Source organism: Exophiala aquamarina (assembly GCF_000709125.1).
Source record: "Exophiala aquamarina CBS 119918 chromosome Unknown aczIA-supercont1.9, whole genome shotgun sequence".
NCBI classification, from domain to species: domain Eukaryota; kingdom Fungi; phylum Ascomycota; class Eurotiomycetes; order Chaetothyriales; family Herpotrichiellaceae; genus Exophiala; species Exophiala aquamarina.
In genome coordinates this window covers 844,764-864,488 of record NW_013550579.1, presented here as the reverse complement: position 1 = coordinate 864,488, position 19,725 = coordinate 844,764, and the positions used below count along the sequence as shown (strand labels likewise).

Genomic DNA, 19,725 nt, shown 5'->3' with positions numbered 1-19,725 from the left:
TGAACCCCAATGGCGTTGCCTCAAGGCGATCTACTGTCTCTGATCGAACGGTGGATACTTTGTCTCGGCAGCGCTGGCTAGAAAACCACGGCGTCCAGCTAGATACATAATGTACATTCGAAGTAATGGTTTTCGCAACGCTGGATTTTACTTTCACTCACAATATCATCCTCTATAAAAAATGCTGACCAGGTAAGCGCTCATTTACCTTCGGTGCCTGCTCTTCGCGAGTTTATTCACTTTTGACAGGTCTGAAGTTCGACAGCATTCGACAAGGAAGAGTTGTTGGGTGATAATTAACAACACAGCATATGATGTCACCCAGTTTCTGGATTCTCACCCAGGGGGATCGCGGATTATACTGAAACATGCCGGTCGAGACGTCACCGAAGAGTTCGATCCCATTCATGCGGCGGATACTCTTTCCAAGTACCTGACGCCAGAGTATGTGTTCATCTTTCTGGCCGCCCACCTATGCCTCACATATGTACCTTAGACAAAACATGGGACGCGTTGCCATCGAATCGCCCGCTCTGCCCTCTCAGGTGCACCCAAAGCCCATCAGCACAGATGTGCGAGCGGCGGCTCCCCAAATTCCCCAGCGACCCATCGCAGAAAGCATAGCGAGAGCTCTGATGCCGAATAAAATGAAGCTGTCATCCATTGTCAGCGTTTCAGACTTCGAACTAGCTGCGTTTCGCTCCCTACCTCAAAGATCTTTTGGATGTAGGTACAAGTTTTCAAGCATATACATGCACCTAACCCTGAATAGTTCTCAAGACCGGCGCTGAAGACGAATATGCCGTTAATTGGAATCGAGACAGTTGGAAAGCCATTCGTTTCCGTCCTCGGATATTGCGACCAATAGAAAGCATCGATACGTCTTGCTCGATCTTGGGAACCAAGTTCTCTGCCCCCTTTTTCATCTGCCCTGCTGGAGGAGCAAATTTGGTTGCACCAGGTGGGGACGTGTTCCTGACGAAAGCAGCTGCGAAGCATGATATTCTGCACTGGGTATGCAACAATGCTGGATCTCGCCAAGAAGCTATGTCTTCTGCAAGAGGGCCTAATCAAACCATATACTGGCAAGTCTACCCCATGACTGATTTGACAGTCACTGAAAGGGAAATCAAGCGCGCAATCGTGCTGGGTTATAAAGGATTCGCTCTGACGGTGGATGCCATCAGAGCTGGTAAGCGGGAGCGTGATCTACGCATCACAATCACCGAAACGGAGGACGAGGAAGATGATGATGGCGAGGAAGATGATGATGGCGAGGAAGATGAAAGCTTCACCAAGGATCCTACAGTTATCCGACCGTGAGTGAGGTTTGTCCTTGTTCTTTTGGAGGACCTGACATGATAGCAGTCCTGTTTGTTCGACTTTTGACTGGGCTTCCTCGATCGAATGGCTCAGAGGTCTCACGGACCTCCCTATTGCCATCAAAGGTGTCCAAAGCTGGAGAGATGCTCAACTATGTATGTATTATGGAGTACATCCTTGGCTTTCAAATCACGGTGGTAGACAACTGGATGGAGCTCCATCTTCAGTTGAAACTTTGGTTGATATTCGGAAACACTGCCCCGAAGTCTTTCAGAGATGCGACGTCCTTGTTGACGGTGGGATTACAAGGGGCTCTGATATCGTTAAGGCAATTGCCCTTGGAGCAAAGGGAGTTGGGCTTGGAAGACCTTTTTTGTATTCCCTCATCTATCGTGAAGCGGGTGCCAGCAAAGCCGTTCGAATCCTCAAGCATGAACTTGAAACTACAATGGCTTTGTTGGGAGTTACATCACTTGACCAGCTCAATTCTTCCTATGTAAGTATCCTTGCTAATCCTGCGAATGCACTTCAACTTATCAAATTGCCAGGTCGACATATCGCCACTATTATATGCTTTTACCAAGCTGAAATTATAGGTGTAGAGAATAGTGGAGATAAGGTACTCATTGTTTTACAAACCAATACAACTCTAGTAATAGTAGAGCGTAGTGTTAAATGGGCTCGAGACCTAGTTCGGATAAGTATATGACCAATAGTCCTGGAAACTTATGGTACTTCTAGTAGGATTCTGTCGCGGGATGCCAAAGAATACATATTTATAGTGGATTGCCTGAGATATCGATGCTTCGTGTCGATACTCCACGCCTCTTTGGCCTGATTGCTAGGGGCTATGGTATTCGCTCTAATAGCCTACTTAAAATGTAAGGATACTATATAACTACTCGATAGAGTCCACCTTTCCTATTGAGACCTAAAACTCCATGGAAACACGGCCTTAACATAGGCCTTTCGGGGCCCCGACCCGACTCGTTGCGTTACTTAGATAGTAGGAGCTTTGATTACAGTTACCTACTTCTGATCCCTTAGCTATCGTTACCCTTCACGTAGCCACGGGTAGTTCACCACTAAATTTACACCACCGTTTTGAACTCTACATATATATTAAACACCGTCCCTAAATTTCTATCTTCGAGTATATTATCTCATTAGATAGCAGTATCCTATTCATAGATAGGCTAGAAGATAGGTTTAATGTCGCGTATAAAACTGCACACGCGTAGATTTCGCTTAATTAGGGGTCCGCTACTAGTCTACTTTAAATGTTCGTCCTTGGGTAAAAAAGTCGATTCTTTTTACCTCTCTTGCCAAATCTTCTTGTGGACCGCTCTTATATAGGAATATACAAGATGAGGCAAGATATAGCGTATCCCGTAGCAACCGCTTTTTTGGCGACAGAATTGACCCTTCCGTTCGTTTCCTGCGTTCCCACTGTGGCTAGGATCCAGTGTAATCGTACCTTGGCTTGTCGTTCTCCTAAAGCTTTCACTCTGGTGAAGATGCGGCGCACGATACCATAGCCAGATTTGCTACGTGGGTCTGCGATCGCCTGTATGGCCGACTTATTGTCACTCTTCGGTGTTAGGTATTCTTGGGCTTCGGGCTTCGGGCTCTGGAATTCCAGGATCGACCAGTCAACCACATCGTCATATTCGAGTCCTTGTCGGCGGAAGCGCTTGGCGAACAACTTTCGGAGTCTAGCTGTCCTCATCATGCAAATCGTTCACACAACCCATGTAGTCTGCAAAGTCTTGTGGTGTGCCTGCACAGAGCTCGCGAGAACTGATAGCCTGATTCACCTCCAAAACTAGGATCGCCTGGCCCCGAGGTCTTGCCAGGGGGTTTCCGCGCACGAAACACACATAGCCCATAGCCGAGTACTTCTGAGTCACCACGTTGATGATTGTGCTGTGAGGACTGTCAGCAGGTCGACCTTCTTGCATGCTTGAACACACTTGGCATGCTGCCAACCAACGCCTAGTTACGAGTTGGATCCTTCTTGCGTAATGTATTAGAAACCCTCTTCTTACTTCCATTCCGAGACACCACAACTTCCTTTTAAGATGACAATGGGTGGCCAAGGCCTAGGCAATGACTAAAGGTGCATGGAGCTAAGGTTGATTGAAGGATTGCAGGATTGCAGGATTTCAACACCGTGGAATCGAGTGGCTGACTAGTAGACTTTTAACAATTCCTATTTAACTTCTTCAGGGTAGCACGCACTCCTTAATATGCATCTTCCCCGAACACTCATTCCTAATAGTTGCAAAGATTCTACTACGCTAATATAATTTGACCGACTTAAACAATAAGTATAGTGAAGTGGAAGGATAGCTTTGTTGGAGAATCTTCATAGCTCTGGAAATTTCAATTAAGCTTCCAAAAGTTTGCTTCTTTCAGAATCTGACGTTGTTGTGGTGATTGCATCGTGCCTTCTTCTGACGAATATGAACTCCCTTCTGATCGTTGTTGGACCTCACCAGGGCTTAACAACGAAGGAGGAAGAACTTCAAGCCTCCGACGCGAGATCCCATGCAGCAACAGTGTCCCATGCCAGACGAAAATCGAAATATCCAGCCTCCCAAGAGGATACTGACAACGACAGCGCTATAAAGATTAATTTTCGCAAGCCTCTGGCGCACGAACCCTTCTGGCCAGGAGAAGACCATATAAGAAAACGAGATAATCTCAGGCACTTGGGCCGCCAGAGCGCCCGATGCCGTGAATTCGCGGCCAGTACCAGTCTTCCACACCCTATTACCATCTTAGGGCAAAGCAAACTAGATCCCTTCAATGCTGACAGCTCTCGGAACCTTCCGCCAATTGCATACAGCAGTTTAGAACACTCCTATTTGAACCTGTGGCCCAAGTTTGACCCCGCGATGACCAAAGCAGCTCGTGAGGCAGTGATTACACATTGGAGGAAGACTGCCGTCCAGTCACCCCTTACCTTCCATGCTCAAATATCCAACGCAGTCAGCCTATGCTATGTGCTAAGCACTGATCCATCTGCAATGAGCAATCTTTTACAAATTCGTTGGAAGCACCAGGCCATCACAATGAAGATTATTCGAAAGAAGCTTGAAGAGATCAAGGGTCCGGTTTCGGACGATCTACTCGAAAATATCATGAGAATTATGTCACAAGGTGGAGACCTGTACGATGGTCCTGCTACTCTGTCACGTTACCCTGAAACACCGCTGGCGGAAGCTCTCCATCTCAAGCTTTATGCTCGATTTGAGATGGGTCTTCCTCATTTCCGCGCAATCGTTGAGCTGATCAAGCAGCGAGGCGGCCTTGAAAATATAAGTACAAATTTTTCTCGTCCAATAGGACTGTGAGTAATTTTGTCATCCTTATCCGAGTGTTTTCGACTAAAATGCACAACAGATCGGACGTGATTGTATCAACTAAGCAAGGGATCAGGCCGGTTTTTCCTGTCTTGCAGGAATTAAGACAGTTCTCTGATCTTCATGAATTTACATTCGATGCCAAGGGAGAGGAACTGATGTTAGAAATGAGGACAGGGTGGTGTACAAGCGTTCTCCAGAACAGTCACCCTGATATTGTTAAGCTGGCGATCCGCGCAGCTCAGCTAACTGTGGCTCTTGGCCAAAATCACCGTGCTGGAGAAGGCCACCTTTCTCTTCCCGTCATCTGCGCGCTAACCACTGTTTTCCAACATGATTTGAATGAGTTAAACCCCCAAGAGATTCGTGTGCCTAAAGAGCACCACAACGACATGTTTGACGCTTGTCGCCTGGGGATACAGATCTTCAGTGACCTAATTCTCTTCCCCACAGCACAAAGTTTTAGTGCCAAACCGCGGCTTATTACGGATCTACGGCGGATCCTGACAGCGTACCATCTTAGTGAAGAGGGAGCTATGGGGAATAGCGACCCCAACTCAAGATTGCTTCTCTGGATTACATTCATGGGTACTGTCATCTCCGAAGGAACTGGGCATAGAGACTGGTATCTGCGAAAGCTGTTATATCTAGTCCGGAAGATGAGTCTTCAATCTGAGTCTTGGACAGTATTTAAGGGCATTCTTGTTACGTTTCTTTGGTGGGATTACGTTCTTGAGGACCACGCTAGGGATATTTGGGGCTATTTATGGGCAATGGATACTATCAGCCCCTCATTGCCATTAATCAAGAGACGCGTTAGGCCGAATGAGGGTTTGAATTTGGGAACATAGCTGGTTAGATTAACGTTCTCGTGTTGAGCCAGCAAATGCTGGGAACATTTTGTTGGCAGAAAAGATTGCAAGGCACTGTCTTCAGAATACCGAAGCGACTAGGTTGTAACAACCGAAAACTGCACATGCTCAAGCGATTTTATTTGTTCAACTTAAGCGTGCTGATCATCATTTGGAGCGGAACGCACGACGCTTCGCCCACGAGAAGTTTATTGATCATCGCAGACAACAACCAGGAACACCTTGAAACCACGAGTTGCATGGATACTACAGTACAGATTCAGAGGTTGATGATCCAATATCAACGACGACTTGCTTTGAGACACCGTCTACAATATTTGTTACATGCTGGCGGCGTAACCGCAGGCTATTAGTGCAACTGTGAAGTGTAATTTTCCTTCTGATACGTGGACTTAGACAGAGCTCGTTCCGGAAATTTGCTGGTAAGCTTTCGGGAAGATAAAGTCTGATATCTTTTAAGTTCGCATATAACGGCAGTAATGCAGGGAGGGGCTTTATCCATTGGGTTTGGTCAAAGCTGCTTTTTTGAAGCCTAAGAACTTCTATTCGCATTTTTGGCAAATCTTTCCCTATCCTGGGCGTATTGTTTGCAGAAATTGAGGACGCTCTGTTCCCACGGGCCATATGTCACACCCAATTCTTCCCGTGAGCGAGTATTGTCGAGCACAAAATGATCTTTCAAAACCTTCTTCCCCGGTGTTCCTTTGGGCACATTGCTAATCCAGTCCGAGTCCGCAAAATGCTCGTGCATGAGGTCAACTACCTTCTGAAAGTCATAAGGGTGGTTGGCAATTATATAACGGCCATTGGCTTCGGGCTTATAAAGAGCGTTCACATGCGCCTGAGCGACCTCAGAGATATCCGTCATCCATGGCATGATGGTCCTGGGCAAGTCTTCCTCTTGGCCATCCATAAGTTTGGACAAGTCTGAGTTCGTCGAGTTCATGCCTGCGGGTGACTCCACGTGTTGGTTGTAGAAACCCCACGTGTGACATGGGTTAATGCAGACCAGTTCAAAATTCCGCGGTTCAGCTTTCATAAAGTCCCACGCGGCTTTTTCAGCAAGCGCCTTGGATGCCGTGTACACTGGGGGAAATATTTTGTACGTCGACGCCTTCTCGTATGTGAGAGGATTCCAGTCTTCCTCTGTGTACGTATAGCCCGGTCGCTGAAATCCTGTGGGATGTACTGGATCCAGGCAGGCGGCGACCGAACTGGTAAAGACTACGCGACGCACACTAGGCTCTTTAGCCGCAGCATCCAGGGCCGAGACAGCCCCCTGTATTGCCGGGTCAAGGACCTCTGCCTTTGCATTCACGAACTGGTATTTGAAGGGTGACGCTACGTGGAAAACTGCGTCGCAACCTTTGATGGCCTCACAAAAGGCAGTGGGTACTGTGATATCCGGGACAATGAAGACAGTGATGTTGTCCCCATAGCGTTTTTCTAGCGGTGGTCTGGCCGATTCACTCCTTACAGCGGCATGAAATTTGACACCGTCCTTGGCCAGCAGGTCCATAATAGCGGCTGAGTAGAAGGCATTGGCACCTGTGACAAGCACGGTCTTGTATTGGGTATTGGTACCCATCTCGAAGAGCCACACGGTCGGCCAGTTGAGTCAAAGTTTCTTAAAAGAGGAATGAAATGAGACACCTTTGAATAATAAATAGTCTGCATCGAGGGCGAGTGAAAATCACCATGCTCGGCAACATGGGCGCTCTTAAGGTCGTCAGATATTCAGAGTCTCAAGCTCCGCGATCGAAAGGTTTGAGCTCGAGTTGCCACCCCAATCAGCTTGCGTACCACATAAGCAAAGTCAATGCCCTGCAGTTGTGGGGAACCTGAAGTGGGGAAGGTCGAAACATGAGTCTGGTCTCTTGTTTCCAACAATACTCCCTGAGTCTGGCTGGCCAACCTTTCACTTTCTGGGTTCAGCCGTGGCTTTGCTCTTTACGCAGTCTGGACTAGAGCGTTAATTTCTCCACGTTCTCGTCTATAGCGGACATCCTCTCCGTGGGGCACCGACAAAATTGGTTAGCAATGCATCAAGCGTAATTGCTCGGGCTACAGTTGTCGTTGCCTGTTCGAGGTTTGGCAAGGAACCCGTAGTAATATCCATAAAGTCCCCATGTTCTTGCCATAGATCTCTCGACCTGACAATTATCACTTCTGCTGTTGCACTGTGGATGTTTGCAAGCTTGCAACACTCTTTGCGATTCGTGATTTTAAATCAGGATGGGTGAAAGACCTCATGCACATGTGGAGGAGGCATTGCCCCATCGGCACCCTCAAGGACAAATTCATTCTAAAACAATTATTCTCGTCCTGGTACATAGGCACCCTCCCGCATGAGATGCTGAAAGCTGATGCTGCCCAGGCGGTGAACCTCGTATACTTCACCCAGCTCGTCAATGTCGTGGGATCTGGAGCGTACGCTCGAGACATTGTAGCCGTCGTTGGTGGCGCTCAAGATACTGTCTGGCTCACCTCAGTGATACCCATCCTGACGGTTGTTCTCAGTTCTCCAGTCAGCCAAGCGGCGGATTTTTGGGGCAGGAAATGGTTCCTTGTGTGTCTGACCGCCACTGGCTGCGTTGGCTCTATCGTCGTCTCGCGTGCCAATTCTATGCCGATGGCCATTGCAGGGTTCACCGTCAGCGGTCTCTCCTTCGGTGCGCAGCCTTTACTCCATGCTGTCACTTCTGAGGTTTTGCCTCGGACACATCGCTCCTACGCCCAAGCCAGCGTTAATGTCTCTGCACCAATGGGGGCTATCTTCGGTCTTTATGTTGGGGGGGCATTGACTCGCAACACGCGCCCTGAGAACTTCAGAATATACTGGTATATCGCGGCTGCTATCTACGCGAGCAGCGCCCTTATCGTGGCACTTCTGTACAACCCTCCACCACGCCAGTTACAGTTGGAACTGACCTCTAGAGAGAAGATTCAACGGCTAGATTGGGTTGGGTATTTTCTACTTACAAGTGGTTTACTCCTTTTCTGTCTTGGTCTCTCATGGTCGCAGAATCCTTATCCTTGGTCTAACGTACACGTCCTCGCGACCTTCCTCATTGGCGTGGCGTTGACAATAGGTCTAGTTGTGTACCAATGGCGGTTCAAGCACGATGGTATGTTCCACCACGGCCTTTTCCGAGATCGCAATTTCCCTCTAGCCGTCTTTTGCATTTTCTGCGAGGGCATCAGCTTCTTCTGTGCCAACACATATTTCGCCTTTGGGATCAGCATGTTCCACACACCTGACCCCCTTCAGGTTGGCCTACACTATAGTATTGCCTTCTACTCATACGCCTTTTTCGCCGTCGTTGCAGGGGTTTATTGCTGAAAGACTAAGACAATCCGAGCAGTGATTATCGTTGCATTCAGTGCCCTCCTCATTTTCAATGTTCTCATGGCAACTGTGACTCCCACTACATCCGTGGCCAACCTTTGGGGCTATCCGGTAATTTTGGGCGTGGGACTAGGATTTTGCTTAACAGCATTAATGACGGCAGCGCAATTCTCAGCTCCAATTGAGCATATCGCTGTCTGTTCCGGGCTCATGATAGGGGTGCGCAGCTTAGGTGGCTCTGTTGGGTTGGCCATCTATAATGCCATCTTCAACTCTGCACTCTCCACTAATCTTGCTCCAAAAATTGCCGCGGCGGTCCTGCCCTTGGGTCTACCGGAGACATCACTCGGCCCTTTCATTAGTAGTCTGACTGCCAACAACGCCACTGCTATTGCACAGATACCTGGTGTCAACAATGAAATCATTCATGCTGGTGGTGCGGCGCTTCTGGATGCTTTTTCTGTGGCATTCCGCTATGTATGGGTCGCAGCCGGGGCTTTCGCTCTACCTGCAATCATTGGTAAGGTTTTGCCCACCACGGATTCGTGTGCTATTATCGGATTGGGCATCTGCTTACAACATTTTCTCACAGCTGCCTTTTTCATATACAATCCAACCAACGAGTTCAACACACATATTGATGCTCCCGTGGAGACCGACACTATCAATCTCCACGATGGTGTTGATGAGCTCCATGAGTCAGAGCAAAAGATATAGCTGGCGCATATCAGCCGAGAAGTCGCCTACCTCGGTCAATCCCACATTAACAATACGCGCCTGTAAAGATCCCATAGTGAAGATTATTCGGGACCGATGTTTGCAACTTTTCAACGGCTTCAAGAAATCGACATGCACACGGTTTCTAGAGTAGAGAATATGAGAATAAAAGATCACTGCGTCCAATATAGTCATTCAGCGTCTAATCGAGGCTAACCAACTGGAAATTTGTGACTGTCGAAACTATCGTAGCACGTAAATACCGGCGGCTAAGAGCAAACAGGAAATGTTATCTGAGAACAACATTAACGGGTAACATGTAATTTATCTAAAATCAATAGGTCAACCATTGTACAACTCCTGAGGAATGTAGTTGGCAGATGTAGCGTTGACAGCCAGTGTATGCGGCTTCTTGTGGCCCTGAATGCATACGGCTTGCGGGTACATCATGAAGATCGTCGTTGATACCAAATCTTGCATATTAGAAACCCGGCTCATCACGAAGGCTCATGTAAGAAGCATTTATCTGGGCTAAATCCCCATGCGGGTCGATACGACCCTCCATATCCCTACTCCCAAGAAAAGTTGTCAACCACCAGTAGCTCCTTCATTATGGAGGTTCATTGGTTAGATCTATAGTAGGACCGTGTTTTTGTTCGACAGGCTCCCTTGCGCAGCTTAGGCTGGAATCACCGGGATCGTCAGTGAGCTGGGATACTGTCCACCGGTGTATAGAACGTGTACACCGACGTTTTCATCCTCCGGTTCGGTCAGCCTGCACAACTCTGTCTCTGGAAGACACATATCATGGCCGCTAATACGGAGCATGATTCCTTCACCCGCAGCGAAGACCATACCGATCGGCCAAATGGGGATCTCCAGTCGCACTATCGTGCCTTTTGGCTCAATTGGCTGACGCACGCGATGGGTGTAAAAGGGTTCGACTTCCGAGGCCGATAGCGACCGGTCGATGCTAATCGCGTGTGAGGCACGGAGAAAGCCCTGTGGGCCCAGAGTTTTGGCCACATTCAAATCGGGAACTTCAGGCTCCGGCACATGGCATGGATAATTTAGATGCTTGAGTGGCTCACCGTTGGAATTGATCTTTCGGATCTGTACCACAATGTCCATGTCTGTTGAGTCGGGTGTCGACATGAATACAGTTGCCAAGGAAGGTCCGGCCAATTCTACGTCGGCGTCGAAAAAGAGGCGGAAGTCGGCGCTGTCGCTCAAATGATGGGCTTCATACTGTACGGATGCCTCATTTGTCGGGTTTACTTTGTGTAAGGAGCTAGTCGAGGCGTCGAGATAAAAAGTGGTCAACTGCTGGCGCTCGAGCGGGTACCTTTTCTCAGGCCTTTCAAGGACCGTCTTCGCTGGGCTGGCGTGGTCAAAACCCAGTAGAGATAGTCGCACTGGAGGCGTGTTCTCCTCCCATCCGTTTTGAACTCCTTTGGCATAGTGGTCAAAGTAGCGCTGTAGCTCATCATTTATATCGTCCCGATATAGATCGTACCCTAGAAAATCAAAATTTTAGTCCGAAGCCAATGCACGAGTCAATCGGGAGTAAGTGAAAGGGATTTTATGCTGAATATGATTAACCGTACATTCTTGATATGGATGAACTCTAAGCCATTTCCGGGTCGTTTTGGCCTCGCGGAAGGTTTGGAAGGAGCCATTAGTGTGCAACATGCTCGAGTATGACGCCAGGACATAAAGAGGGATGTTATTGATATTCTCCACAGGAATTCTTTTAGCTTCCCAGTAGTCATCGTAAAGAGGATGTAGAGTTAGCATGGCAACTATATTTTCAACACCTTCCGGCCCGGCAAAACCTCCCGCAATTATCTTATGGAATCCTGGGATATGAGGTCGGCCACCACGAGCGGTAAAGTGGCGATATGGGTCGGTATACGACTCCCAGGGTGCAATAGCTTTCAACGCTGGATGAGACATTCGCGAGGTAAAGTTGATTTGAGAGATAGCTAACCACGAGTTACCAGCCATAACCACTGAGCCATTGCACCACGGCTGTTGAGAAAGCCAGTCGATGACATCCCAGATGTCCTGTGCTTCTTGGTTACCCCAGTGGGCTATGATACCGTCGCTATGCCCCGCGCCACGGGCGTCGATATTGATCATGGCGTAGCCTCGCTCAGTCCACTCGGCCGGATCCGGTGCCTCAAATTTCTCGTAGCCTGATGTTCTGCCCTTGGGAATAGCAGCACGGAAGGGTGCCATGAAATCGTAGTTTTGAGGACCGGTGCCTGTCTTGCCATAAGGGCTCCAGGGAAGTATCGCTGGCACAGATTCAGTGTCGGAGCTGGCTGGTCTGAAAATATCGGTATACAAGCGAGCTCCATCCCGGACTGTGATAGCCAGGTCCCGGTCGAATACTGTGTCGACAGCAAAAGCCCGAAATCCTTCAGCCTTGGTGTAGCCTTTGCTGAGGACTGTCCTTCCTGGCTTAAAGCCCTGGTAATTGAAGAGTGGATGTGCAGGTGCTGTGGTAATTTTGCTGATGACAACGTCTGGAAACTGCTCTTGTATGAGCGGCCCTGCTTTGGCCCGTCCAGCAGTATTCGAGGTCGGTTGACTCATCATGCTAACACTTATCTATGAGTTGGATTCATGAGGCGAGAGACTCAAGAAGCCGCATAGTACAGCGTTTGAACTCGAATAACCCGAAAACGCTGTATTCTTCAAGGGCGCGTCGATGCTTGTGAACTAGACTCCTTGCCTGTTTAACATTGCGCGACCTACATAGCGCAGATATCCTGGCCATCTGTATCGGTGCAAATCACTCTGCAATCCCATGAACTTCTCTGATCGAACCCAGGGATCCAAGCCCACTTTCCCCACCACAATCCTAACCGCTAGTTGGCGGAGAAGCCTAGCCTTGCCCTTTTTGGTGTGGACCGAATCAGCGTCATTATCCTTAGCCGTGGAGAAGGCCCCACGCTGGCGAGAATTGATCAAATTCCGTCTTCGGGACGAGGCTAAGAACCAGGCAATTGTGAACTCGGATTATTTCAGAGGGACCACGAATATGCAATCCAATTTAAGTCGCCGCCCACATATCGAACAATGGCCAGCTTGCAGAAGTGCCACAGTGATTGTTCTGGACTTAGACTCGACCCCACAAGGCGTGGTTACTAGTAGCTTTTGATGATTGTAGTACTATGCTGGACTGCGCAGGTTGCATATATGACTTTATTGTGCCCTCCACTTGACTTCCTACCGCGCGCCGTCTGGATAAGACCCAACTCTATCTATAACAATGTCGAGAATTGACGCCGAGCGTAAGAGAGTCTCGTTGCCATAAACGTGCAAGATAGCCGTCGCTGACAACAACGACAGTTGCTCACCAGCTGAAAGAGATTACATTCGAATGGGGGGATAGCTATGATGTGAAGGTACGTAAGAGACACCAACGATACCTTTCCATCTTTCAATGATAGGGGTATTAGCTCAATAATGGAATACCTAGGATTGGGGTCGGTTGCGGGCCATTGTGGCTCCAACATTGGTAGTATGTGCTTCGATTTTATTCTTTTTTATACTTGGTAGATTGGAAGACTATCGAGTAACATCTTGATGTTGATCAGGTCGACTACACTGAAGTAACAGGCCAAAAGTGGGATGAAATGCCTTCAGAAGAGTTTGTTGGCATGGTTTCTAGTGAGGGCTTTGTAGGCGACCCTCTGGTCGACACCCAACACTTTATCGGCGCCTCGAAATTTGAGCGCGTTTCAGATGACGAGGTATTCGGCCACCATCAGCTACGAGCAGCGCACCAGAGATATACTAAGTCGGACAAGAAGGAGGTTGAGGCCAAAGGCCACGGACATGCGCTGATGAGACATTACTACAAGAAAGTGGATGGGCAGTGGAAGCTAGCTGGCTTGCGGCCAACGGTGCGATGGAATGAATATGATTTCCACAAGATCTTTAAGGTCCATTAGTCTTACATAGTGGATAGTTATAATTATGAAAGCTGAAAAGTCTGGAAAATCTCTTTACACACAGATTTGTCATGATTGGTTTTTCTTAAGTTCCTCTCCCCAGTGCTCTGCAGCAAATACTGTCATCTGGAGTAAGGAACTTTTGCTTCCCGGGAATATGAAGGGCCGAGCACAATTCTTCCTCCCTGGATGAGAAATTAGAGTGGCTCTGTCTCGGTCGTAGTGTGGAAATCGACTTACAAACTTTTGACTCAGAAGGCCTAAGCGCCCTTGACCGAAAAGAGCAAAGGTTTTGGGCTATAGCTTGAAGTCCAAAAATACTAAAGTCTACCTGGTTACCAGTCTGCTTGATGTCAGCCGTCTCAGAAAGTGGCAAGTTTCCGGCTCAGGCTTGCACTGGGGATGACAGTTCGTGGCCTGTCCCTAGCCTGCTTGGTATAAAGCTCTGTCCAGGACGATTCTTTTTGCTCAGTACAGCGTGGACAGATGAGTAAAGCAAACAGCCGTCTCAGTGGTAGCAAGTTGCAGTCACATACACGTCATGAACTAGAGTTCACGCCCGTTCACTGGTCAGACATGGCCAAATTTGACATTCGGAAGGCATCATATTGTAATCTGTCTCCACATGCAGTATGTCATGGGTAGAGAGACCGCCCTTGCTCAGGTTCTCGAAGTATGTTCCGTACTTTGAGCGACCGGTGCCATTGACCTATGATGTGATCCATTTGATGGGATATACCCCAGCTGGACGAAATGCCCTTGAGTTGCATGCGGAGACTGTGTAACTCCAATGACATCTTCCTAGACAGGTGTCGCAGGTTTTCGGGGGTGAAGGTGTTTTCTAGAAATTGTTGGGTTTCAATACAACTATTGTCCCTAAGAGATGAAGACTCAAGGTCAGTGACATTTCCGTTGAGCCACGCGACTTCCCAGTCTATGCGCGTGGGGACAGCGAGCACCTGAGCACCGGTCGCCATGAATGCCGCTTGGATTGTCGCAGCCATAAATACGGCGAAAGGAATGTGAATCGCCTGCGAACGTCCAAGAGGCAGGTTCTGTACAAGCTCGCGGATGGCGAAGGCATGTAGTAGGGCTCGACGAGCATCGCAAGTTTCTGTCCAGGATTTGACGTCAAAATTCCGATGACGTACATGATTGGAGCGTGGTCGAAAGATTTGCTCCGACACGTCGCATACCGAGCAAATTTGGTCGCAGAGAGCTCTCGTGTCAACAGTCATGCTGATGAAAATGCAATGCCACCGTAACAAGAGCTCCGCGGCATTCGAGGATTGAGTAACTTGGTAGTGATGTAGACGGAGCATGGCGCCACAGATCTCGTGCCGCGTTGGCGTCCCGATTGTGCTACCACCTGCTTCAGCTTCTTCGAGTACCATTGATTGGAGACTTTCTAGCACAACGCGCATGGCGAATTCCGGTATAGGCTGGTTGATGATGGCTTCATTGTCGTGGAAAAGAGCGAAGATGAACTTCTGAAATGACATGCCGATGTGGGTGCTCTCTGTCATTTCTTCAATCCATTCATCTGGGGTTGTAGCTTCAAATGCGCCAGAAGAGGCCGGCATGGGTAATGCGTTAGCAGCGTGATGTGCACATGTGGGGTTGCCAGAGAATTGTGCAATGACCCCATCAAGAATGTAGTGCGTGAGAAGTGCCCGCAACTGCACTTCAGACGACGCCCAGGTTGTCCATACTTCGAGCTTCTCCGCAGGGCTTGCCACAGGAGACGGAAGTGTCGTTTGCGTAGACATGCTCAACCCAAACATTCCGCATTCATGGGACCAATAGAAGCCCAAGCTATGGAAGATTTGACTCGTCATTCGTATTTTATATTTTCCGGACAATAGGGAGTACATCTGCCCAAGAGCAGCGGACTGGACTAGTTGGACGCCGTCGCAAGCATCGCGAGGACCTCGGTGTGACATCAATGTAGGCCATGAAGTTGCTACCACCGCGTGGGCTAATGACCACAGTGATTCGCCCTGAACATGGCATTAGCACACTTGAAAAGACTAACCGGTCAGGCAAAGTCGGCGTGAGAGGCTGACTTTCTTGGAGCGGTAAGTGAGAACTATGATGAAAGAGTTTGAGCGCCTACCTTGATTGTGGCATCGCTGGAGCCTATAAAAGACGAGCCGAGCGCCAGCATATTGAGCAAGAGGGTTGGACGGCACTCTCGAGCATGGAATGTGGGTTTGTGGACAAGGGGGAAGGTGGTCAGAAAACGTGTGAAGAAGAGGTCCATACATTCATCAAAGAAGGAGGATGTAACATCATTGTTCTCCAGTTCGGCCACGAGCTTAGCTGGTAGCTCCTTGATGATATTGCTCATTGCTTGCACGGCATCTCTGCTAGCATCCACTGACCCTTGTGGGGCATGTCTCTCCATGGAACTGTCGGTAAGGTATGTTTGTGCGTCTGAGAGGGGTTGTGTGTACTGAGGGAAAGGCAAGGCTAGGTTGACCATCGAGGGTTCCGATCTGAGGAGCCCGAAGATGTCCTCGGATGCGATGGTCCAGTCGAATCCAAAATCTGTCACTGCGAAACCTGCATCCAGAGCTCCCCCAAAGTCATCTGAGGTTGGCATGCCGTTAGGTCCTGACACGCTAGGAGAGTTGTGCGCGAGCGAAGCCTGAACCAGCTCAGCACCATTTTGATGGAGGCCGATGGTAGCTTGCAAGTTGTTGGACAATGAAGCCGAGTTTGAGTTTGACGAGGCTACAGGTGTTTGAGAGGCTGTAGCGTGAAACTGAAGAGTGCTTTCTGAGCTGAAATGATTGCGGGTCCGGCGCGTAGTCAGACTATCGGCCACGTAGTTGTTGGTAGAGCAATTCTCATGTAGTTTGCTATGGCGGAGCATAGAATCTTGACGTCCGAAACGTCGATGGCATACTGGGCAGGCAAATGGCTTCAAGCCGAGGTGACTTCGTTCGTGGCGGGCAAGATGTTCGGCCTTGGGAAAGGCGCGGTCACAACCTTGATGGGTACAGGCATACCGTCTCGTGGGCATGACCGCGTTAGAGAACGATCAACAGCAGAACACACAAGCAGCAGGACGGGTGGTCGTCAATGCGAAACTTGACATTCGTGTGGGCAAACGCCGGACTAGGACCCGGTATGACTTTGAAGTAAATCACACACCGGACAAGAGGGAGTTCTGATCTGCGTATCCCCTCCCCACGCACACGCTCGGGCAATAAAGTATGGAATACCTCGTACTTGAAATTGAGCTTTGCGGTACAGGTCGTAGCCAAAGCGACGAAACTTGTTTGGCTGATCTAGAAGGGGCCGTGGCCACTGCTGAATGGTAGACGAGCTGCCGAGGGCAGACGTACGAGTAAGCTATTAAAACCACGCGTTATCAATGATCGGTGTCACGTGCTGCTAGTAATTATGTGCAGTGGGTTGGCGATGTTGCCTGGCACATACGGCGCACCACAGATGTAGAAATGTCTCTGATTGTCCGCTAGTTGTTGTCAGTTCTCTTGGTATATGTACTTGGGAGAAACTTGATCGAGTCGGGCTCCAATCGCACCTCCTTGAATTCTCTGGCTCCTTTACCGCGTATTTGCATCAGTTGCAAAGTAGTTGACTCAGTTGCTTGTGAGGGCGCTCCATCTGCTTGTAGGTTGAGTTCTTTGCTCGGCTGCGCCAGTACGGTTCCTTGTGCAGGTGCGCCAACAATAGATTTGGCCCATTGGCAGGTCGATGAGGATGATGATTGAGGCCTCTGATTCTTTCTTATATAGATACTTATGAGCAATTCGATCGATGTCCTTGATATTCTCATGACATTGAGGTGCCTATCCCGGAACGCCGTCCAAGCAGCCCCGCCGGCATCAGAATCTAGCGCGCTTGGCGTCAACGGATTGCCTGGTCTTTGTGGTTTATCGTTGGTTTCCACGGGACGCTTACCTTGACATCAACCTGGAAAATCTGACTGCACGCCAGCTGACTATGACTTCCAATCCAATCAAAAGGTGCCTGGAAAGTGAAATTCAACATCATCAGGGAGCTTCGACTGCCCCTTCAGGACGACCAACACCAGGACTTTTGAAGGCTGCCCCAAATACCCAGTATGAGAGACTAAAGGACGAAACTCCTACCATTCAAAACATCAATCAACTGCTTGCAAAACGCCGGCGTAAGTCTTACCCCAAGGCGTGTTACCCATGTCGTTGCCGAAAGATACGCTGTGATCGTATGACCCCTTGCGGAAATTGCCTCAAACATGAGCAGCCCAAGCTCTGCGTGTATCTGGACCAAAACGGCCAGGTGCGCAGACAACAAGCTACTGCTCCTTCTAAACCATCGGTTACATCGACAAAAGATCGAGTAGCAGCGCTTACAGATCTCGAACGTAGAATGCAAACAATCGCCGAGGAGGTGGTCAAACGTTTGGGCTCTCTTGGTAGCGGAATTCTTCAAGAATCTGCAAAGCAGCCGCAGACAGACGAAGGCCGTGCCATTGGCATTCGCCCACCACTGCAAACCCCACCAATCTACGCGCCACCACCAGCTGTTGCTGACGATAGTATCGGCGCATCCGTACATATTGGTGCCGAGTCATTGGCCTCGATCCTCGTTGACACCCTGAAATCGGCCCATCCTACTGCAGCTTCTCCACAATCCAGGGACGAAACCAAATCGTCCCGGCACTCGGCATACGAGACCATGCAGTTGCTATATATGACCGACACGGGCTCTACACACCCCTTTACGAGTCTTTGGAAGCCTGGAGCTACGGTGGAAGATATCTGCCTCGCCCTCCCCGACAATGAAACCTTTGAACAGTGTGTTGCTTCTGTCGTAATACTATATCCTTTTGCTAACAAGACCGTTTCTTAGGTACTTAACTTCCTTTCAGATCTCAGTCAATCTTATCTCCCCGACAATTCCTTTGCAGGGGTTTGCAGTGGACGCTAGGGCGTTTTGGAGTGAACGCTCCAATGGTAAAAGGGGAGAAAGCGAGCTTCGGTCTGCTTCGTGGCTAGCACTTCTCTTCTGTGTTCTTGCGAGCGGATGCTCGTATAGCAGTTTCCATCGCAACGACAATGACCTGAACTCCAGAGTCTTTGGTATGAACCAACTCAATATCTCGGACTCTTCTATGTTATGCTAACTTGAAGACTCTTGTTCGTAGTCTGTTGCGCCTTCGAGCTCCTCCGGCTCGATAACTATCTTCTACAGCCGACGATCGATAATGTGCGAGTCTTGGCCGCACTGGCCGCAAATCTACGCGTACAAGATAATCCTGCTGCATCATGGTCATTGCTTGGTACTGGCACAGCTGCCTGATCAACTTTACGACATCAAGACTAATTATAATCTTAGGAATGGCTATTCGCGCAGCACAATCCATAGGTCTACATTGTGTAGAGCCTCTAACTGAGTATTCTACCGCCATTGAGCGACAGTCTTGGGAGTTATGGTATGAGATAGACCTTGCCGATCGTGTCGACCTTATTTCCACCTCCAGGCAATGAGCATACTGACCCCGTATCTTAGGCAAGGCCTTGTATGGCAGGATACTACACTTTCGCTATGCTACGACCGACCACCAGCTGCTTTCGTCGATGGCTCTGTAAAGCGAATACCGTGCCCTGGTCCGAAAGGATACCCTTACCTAGAAAGCTGCTATGGACTTGCGACGATAATGAACGACATATACCACGAATGGACGCATGCTCGACGCGCCGGCTCGCGTGCTCTCCCAGCAGTACGGTTTCAAGTTGCGGCCGAGCAGATTCTTCTGTGGGAAGCCTCTGCTGAAGAATACTTGCGGAAGCGAGCCAGCTGTAAAGACGACAACCAGCGTCTCCTTCACGATGTATTTCAAATCTTTGTCAGCTTCTTCATCTTCCAGCTCCATCGGCATCACTTAGCCATTCCGTTATTTGCCAATAAGCTACAACAAACATCTCCTTCGCTGGTAACGGTATGGGAGAACCAGGAAGCTAGTGAAGTCCAAGATTTGATCTGTATGGATCGCTGTGAGACCATCCTCCGCCATTTCATGTCTTTACGGAGGGCACATCATCAAGCTAGTCGCCTGTGGATCCTTATGCATATCTCTCTTGGATGTACCATTTACCTCGCTAGCCAACTAAAGA

The 19,725-nt window shown here is 49.0% G+C and overlaps 8 protein-coding genes across 8 annotated transcripts; 5 read left to right on the top strand and 3 right to left on the bottom strand.

Annotated features, from left to right (window-relative positions):
* Window positions 1-503: 503 nt before the first annotated feature.
* A1O9_09276 (uncharacterized protein) lies at window positions 504-1,919 on the top strand (the record flags this gene model as incomplete). Its single annotated transcript, XM_013401970.1, has 4 exons — window positions 504-726; window positions 773-1,319; window positions 1,369-1,819; window positions 1,872-1,919. 4 exons carry the CDS (start codon window positions 504-506, stop codon window positions 1,917-1,919), a joined length of 1,269 nt encoding a protein of 422 aa, XP_013257424.1.
* A 1,869-nt stretch (window positions 1,920-3,788) lies between these two features.
* A1O9_09275 (uncharacterized protein) lies at window positions 3,789-5,542 on the top strand (the record flags this gene model as incomplete). Its single annotated transcript, XM_013401969.1, has 2 exons — window positions 3,789-4,678; window positions 4,732-5,542. The coding sequence occupies 2 exons, from the start codon at window positions 3,789-3,791 to the stop codon at window positions 5,540-5,542; spliced, it is 1,701 nt and encodes a 566-aa protein (XP_013257423.1).
* A 553-nt stretch (window positions 5,543-6,095) lies between these two features.
* A1O9_09274 (uncharacterized protein) lies at window positions 6,096-7,151 on the bottom strand (the record flags this gene model as incomplete). Its single annotated transcript, XM_013401968.1, has 1 exon — window positions 6,096-7,151. The coding sequence occupies one exon, from the start codon at window positions 7,149-7,151 to the stop codon at window positions 6,096-6,098; it is 1,056 nt and encodes a 351-aa protein (XP_013257422.1).
* A 765-nt stretch (window positions 7,152-7,916) lies between these two features.
* Window positions 7,917-9,629, top strand: A1O9_09273 (uncharacterized protein; the record flags this gene model as incomplete). Its single annotated transcript, XM_013401967.1, has 2 exons — window positions 7,917-8,894; window positions 8,916-9,629. The coding sequence occupies 2 exons, from the start codon at window positions 7,917-7,919 to the stop codon at window positions 9,627-9,629; spliced, it is 1,692 nt and encodes a 563-aa protein (XP_013257421.1).
* A 678-nt stretch (window positions 9,630-10,307) lies between these two features.
* Window positions 10,308-12,230, bottom strand: A1O9_09272 (uncharacterized protein; the record flags this gene model as incomplete). The annotated part of the gene is made up of 2 exons (XM_013401966.1): window positions 10,308-11,146; window positions 11,237-12,230. The coding sequence occupies 2 exons, from the start codon at window positions 12,228-12,230 to the stop codon at window positions 10,308-10,310; spliced, it is 1,833 nt and encodes a 610-aa protein (XP_013257420.1).
* Window positions 12,231-13,106: 876 nt separating this feature from the next.
* On the top strand, window positions 13,107-13,594 carry A1O9_09271 (scytalone dehydratase; the record flags this gene model as incomplete). Its single annotated transcript, XM_013401965.1, has 2 exons — window positions 13,107-13,161; window positions 13,260-13,594. The coding sequence occupies 2 exons, from the start codon at window positions 13,107-13,109 to the stop codon at window positions 13,592-13,594; spliced, it is 390 nt and encodes a 129-aa protein (XP_013257419.1).
* A 635-nt stretch (window positions 13,595-14,229) lies between these two features.
* A1O9_09270 (uncharacterized protein) lies at window positions 14,230-16,622 on the bottom strand (the record flags this gene model as incomplete). Its single annotated transcript, XM_013401964.1, has 2 exons — window positions 14,230-15,594; window positions 15,711-16,622. The coding sequence occupies 2 exons, from the start codon at window positions 16,620-16,622 to the stop codon at window positions 14,230-14,232; spliced, it is 2,277 nt and encodes a 758-aa protein (XP_013257418.1).
* A 947-nt stretch (window positions 16,623-17,569) lies between these two features.
* Window positions 17,570-18,910, top strand: A1O9_09269 (uncharacterized protein; the record flags this gene model as incomplete). Its single annotated transcript, XM_013401963.1, has 3 exons — window positions 17,570-18,405; window positions 18,461-18,690; window positions 18,756-18,910. The coding sequence occupies 3 exons, from the start codon at window positions 17,570-17,572 to the stop codon at window positions 18,908-18,910; spliced, it is 1,221 nt and encodes a 406-aa protein (XP_013257417.1).
* Window positions 18,911-19,725: the final 815 nt, after the last annotated feature.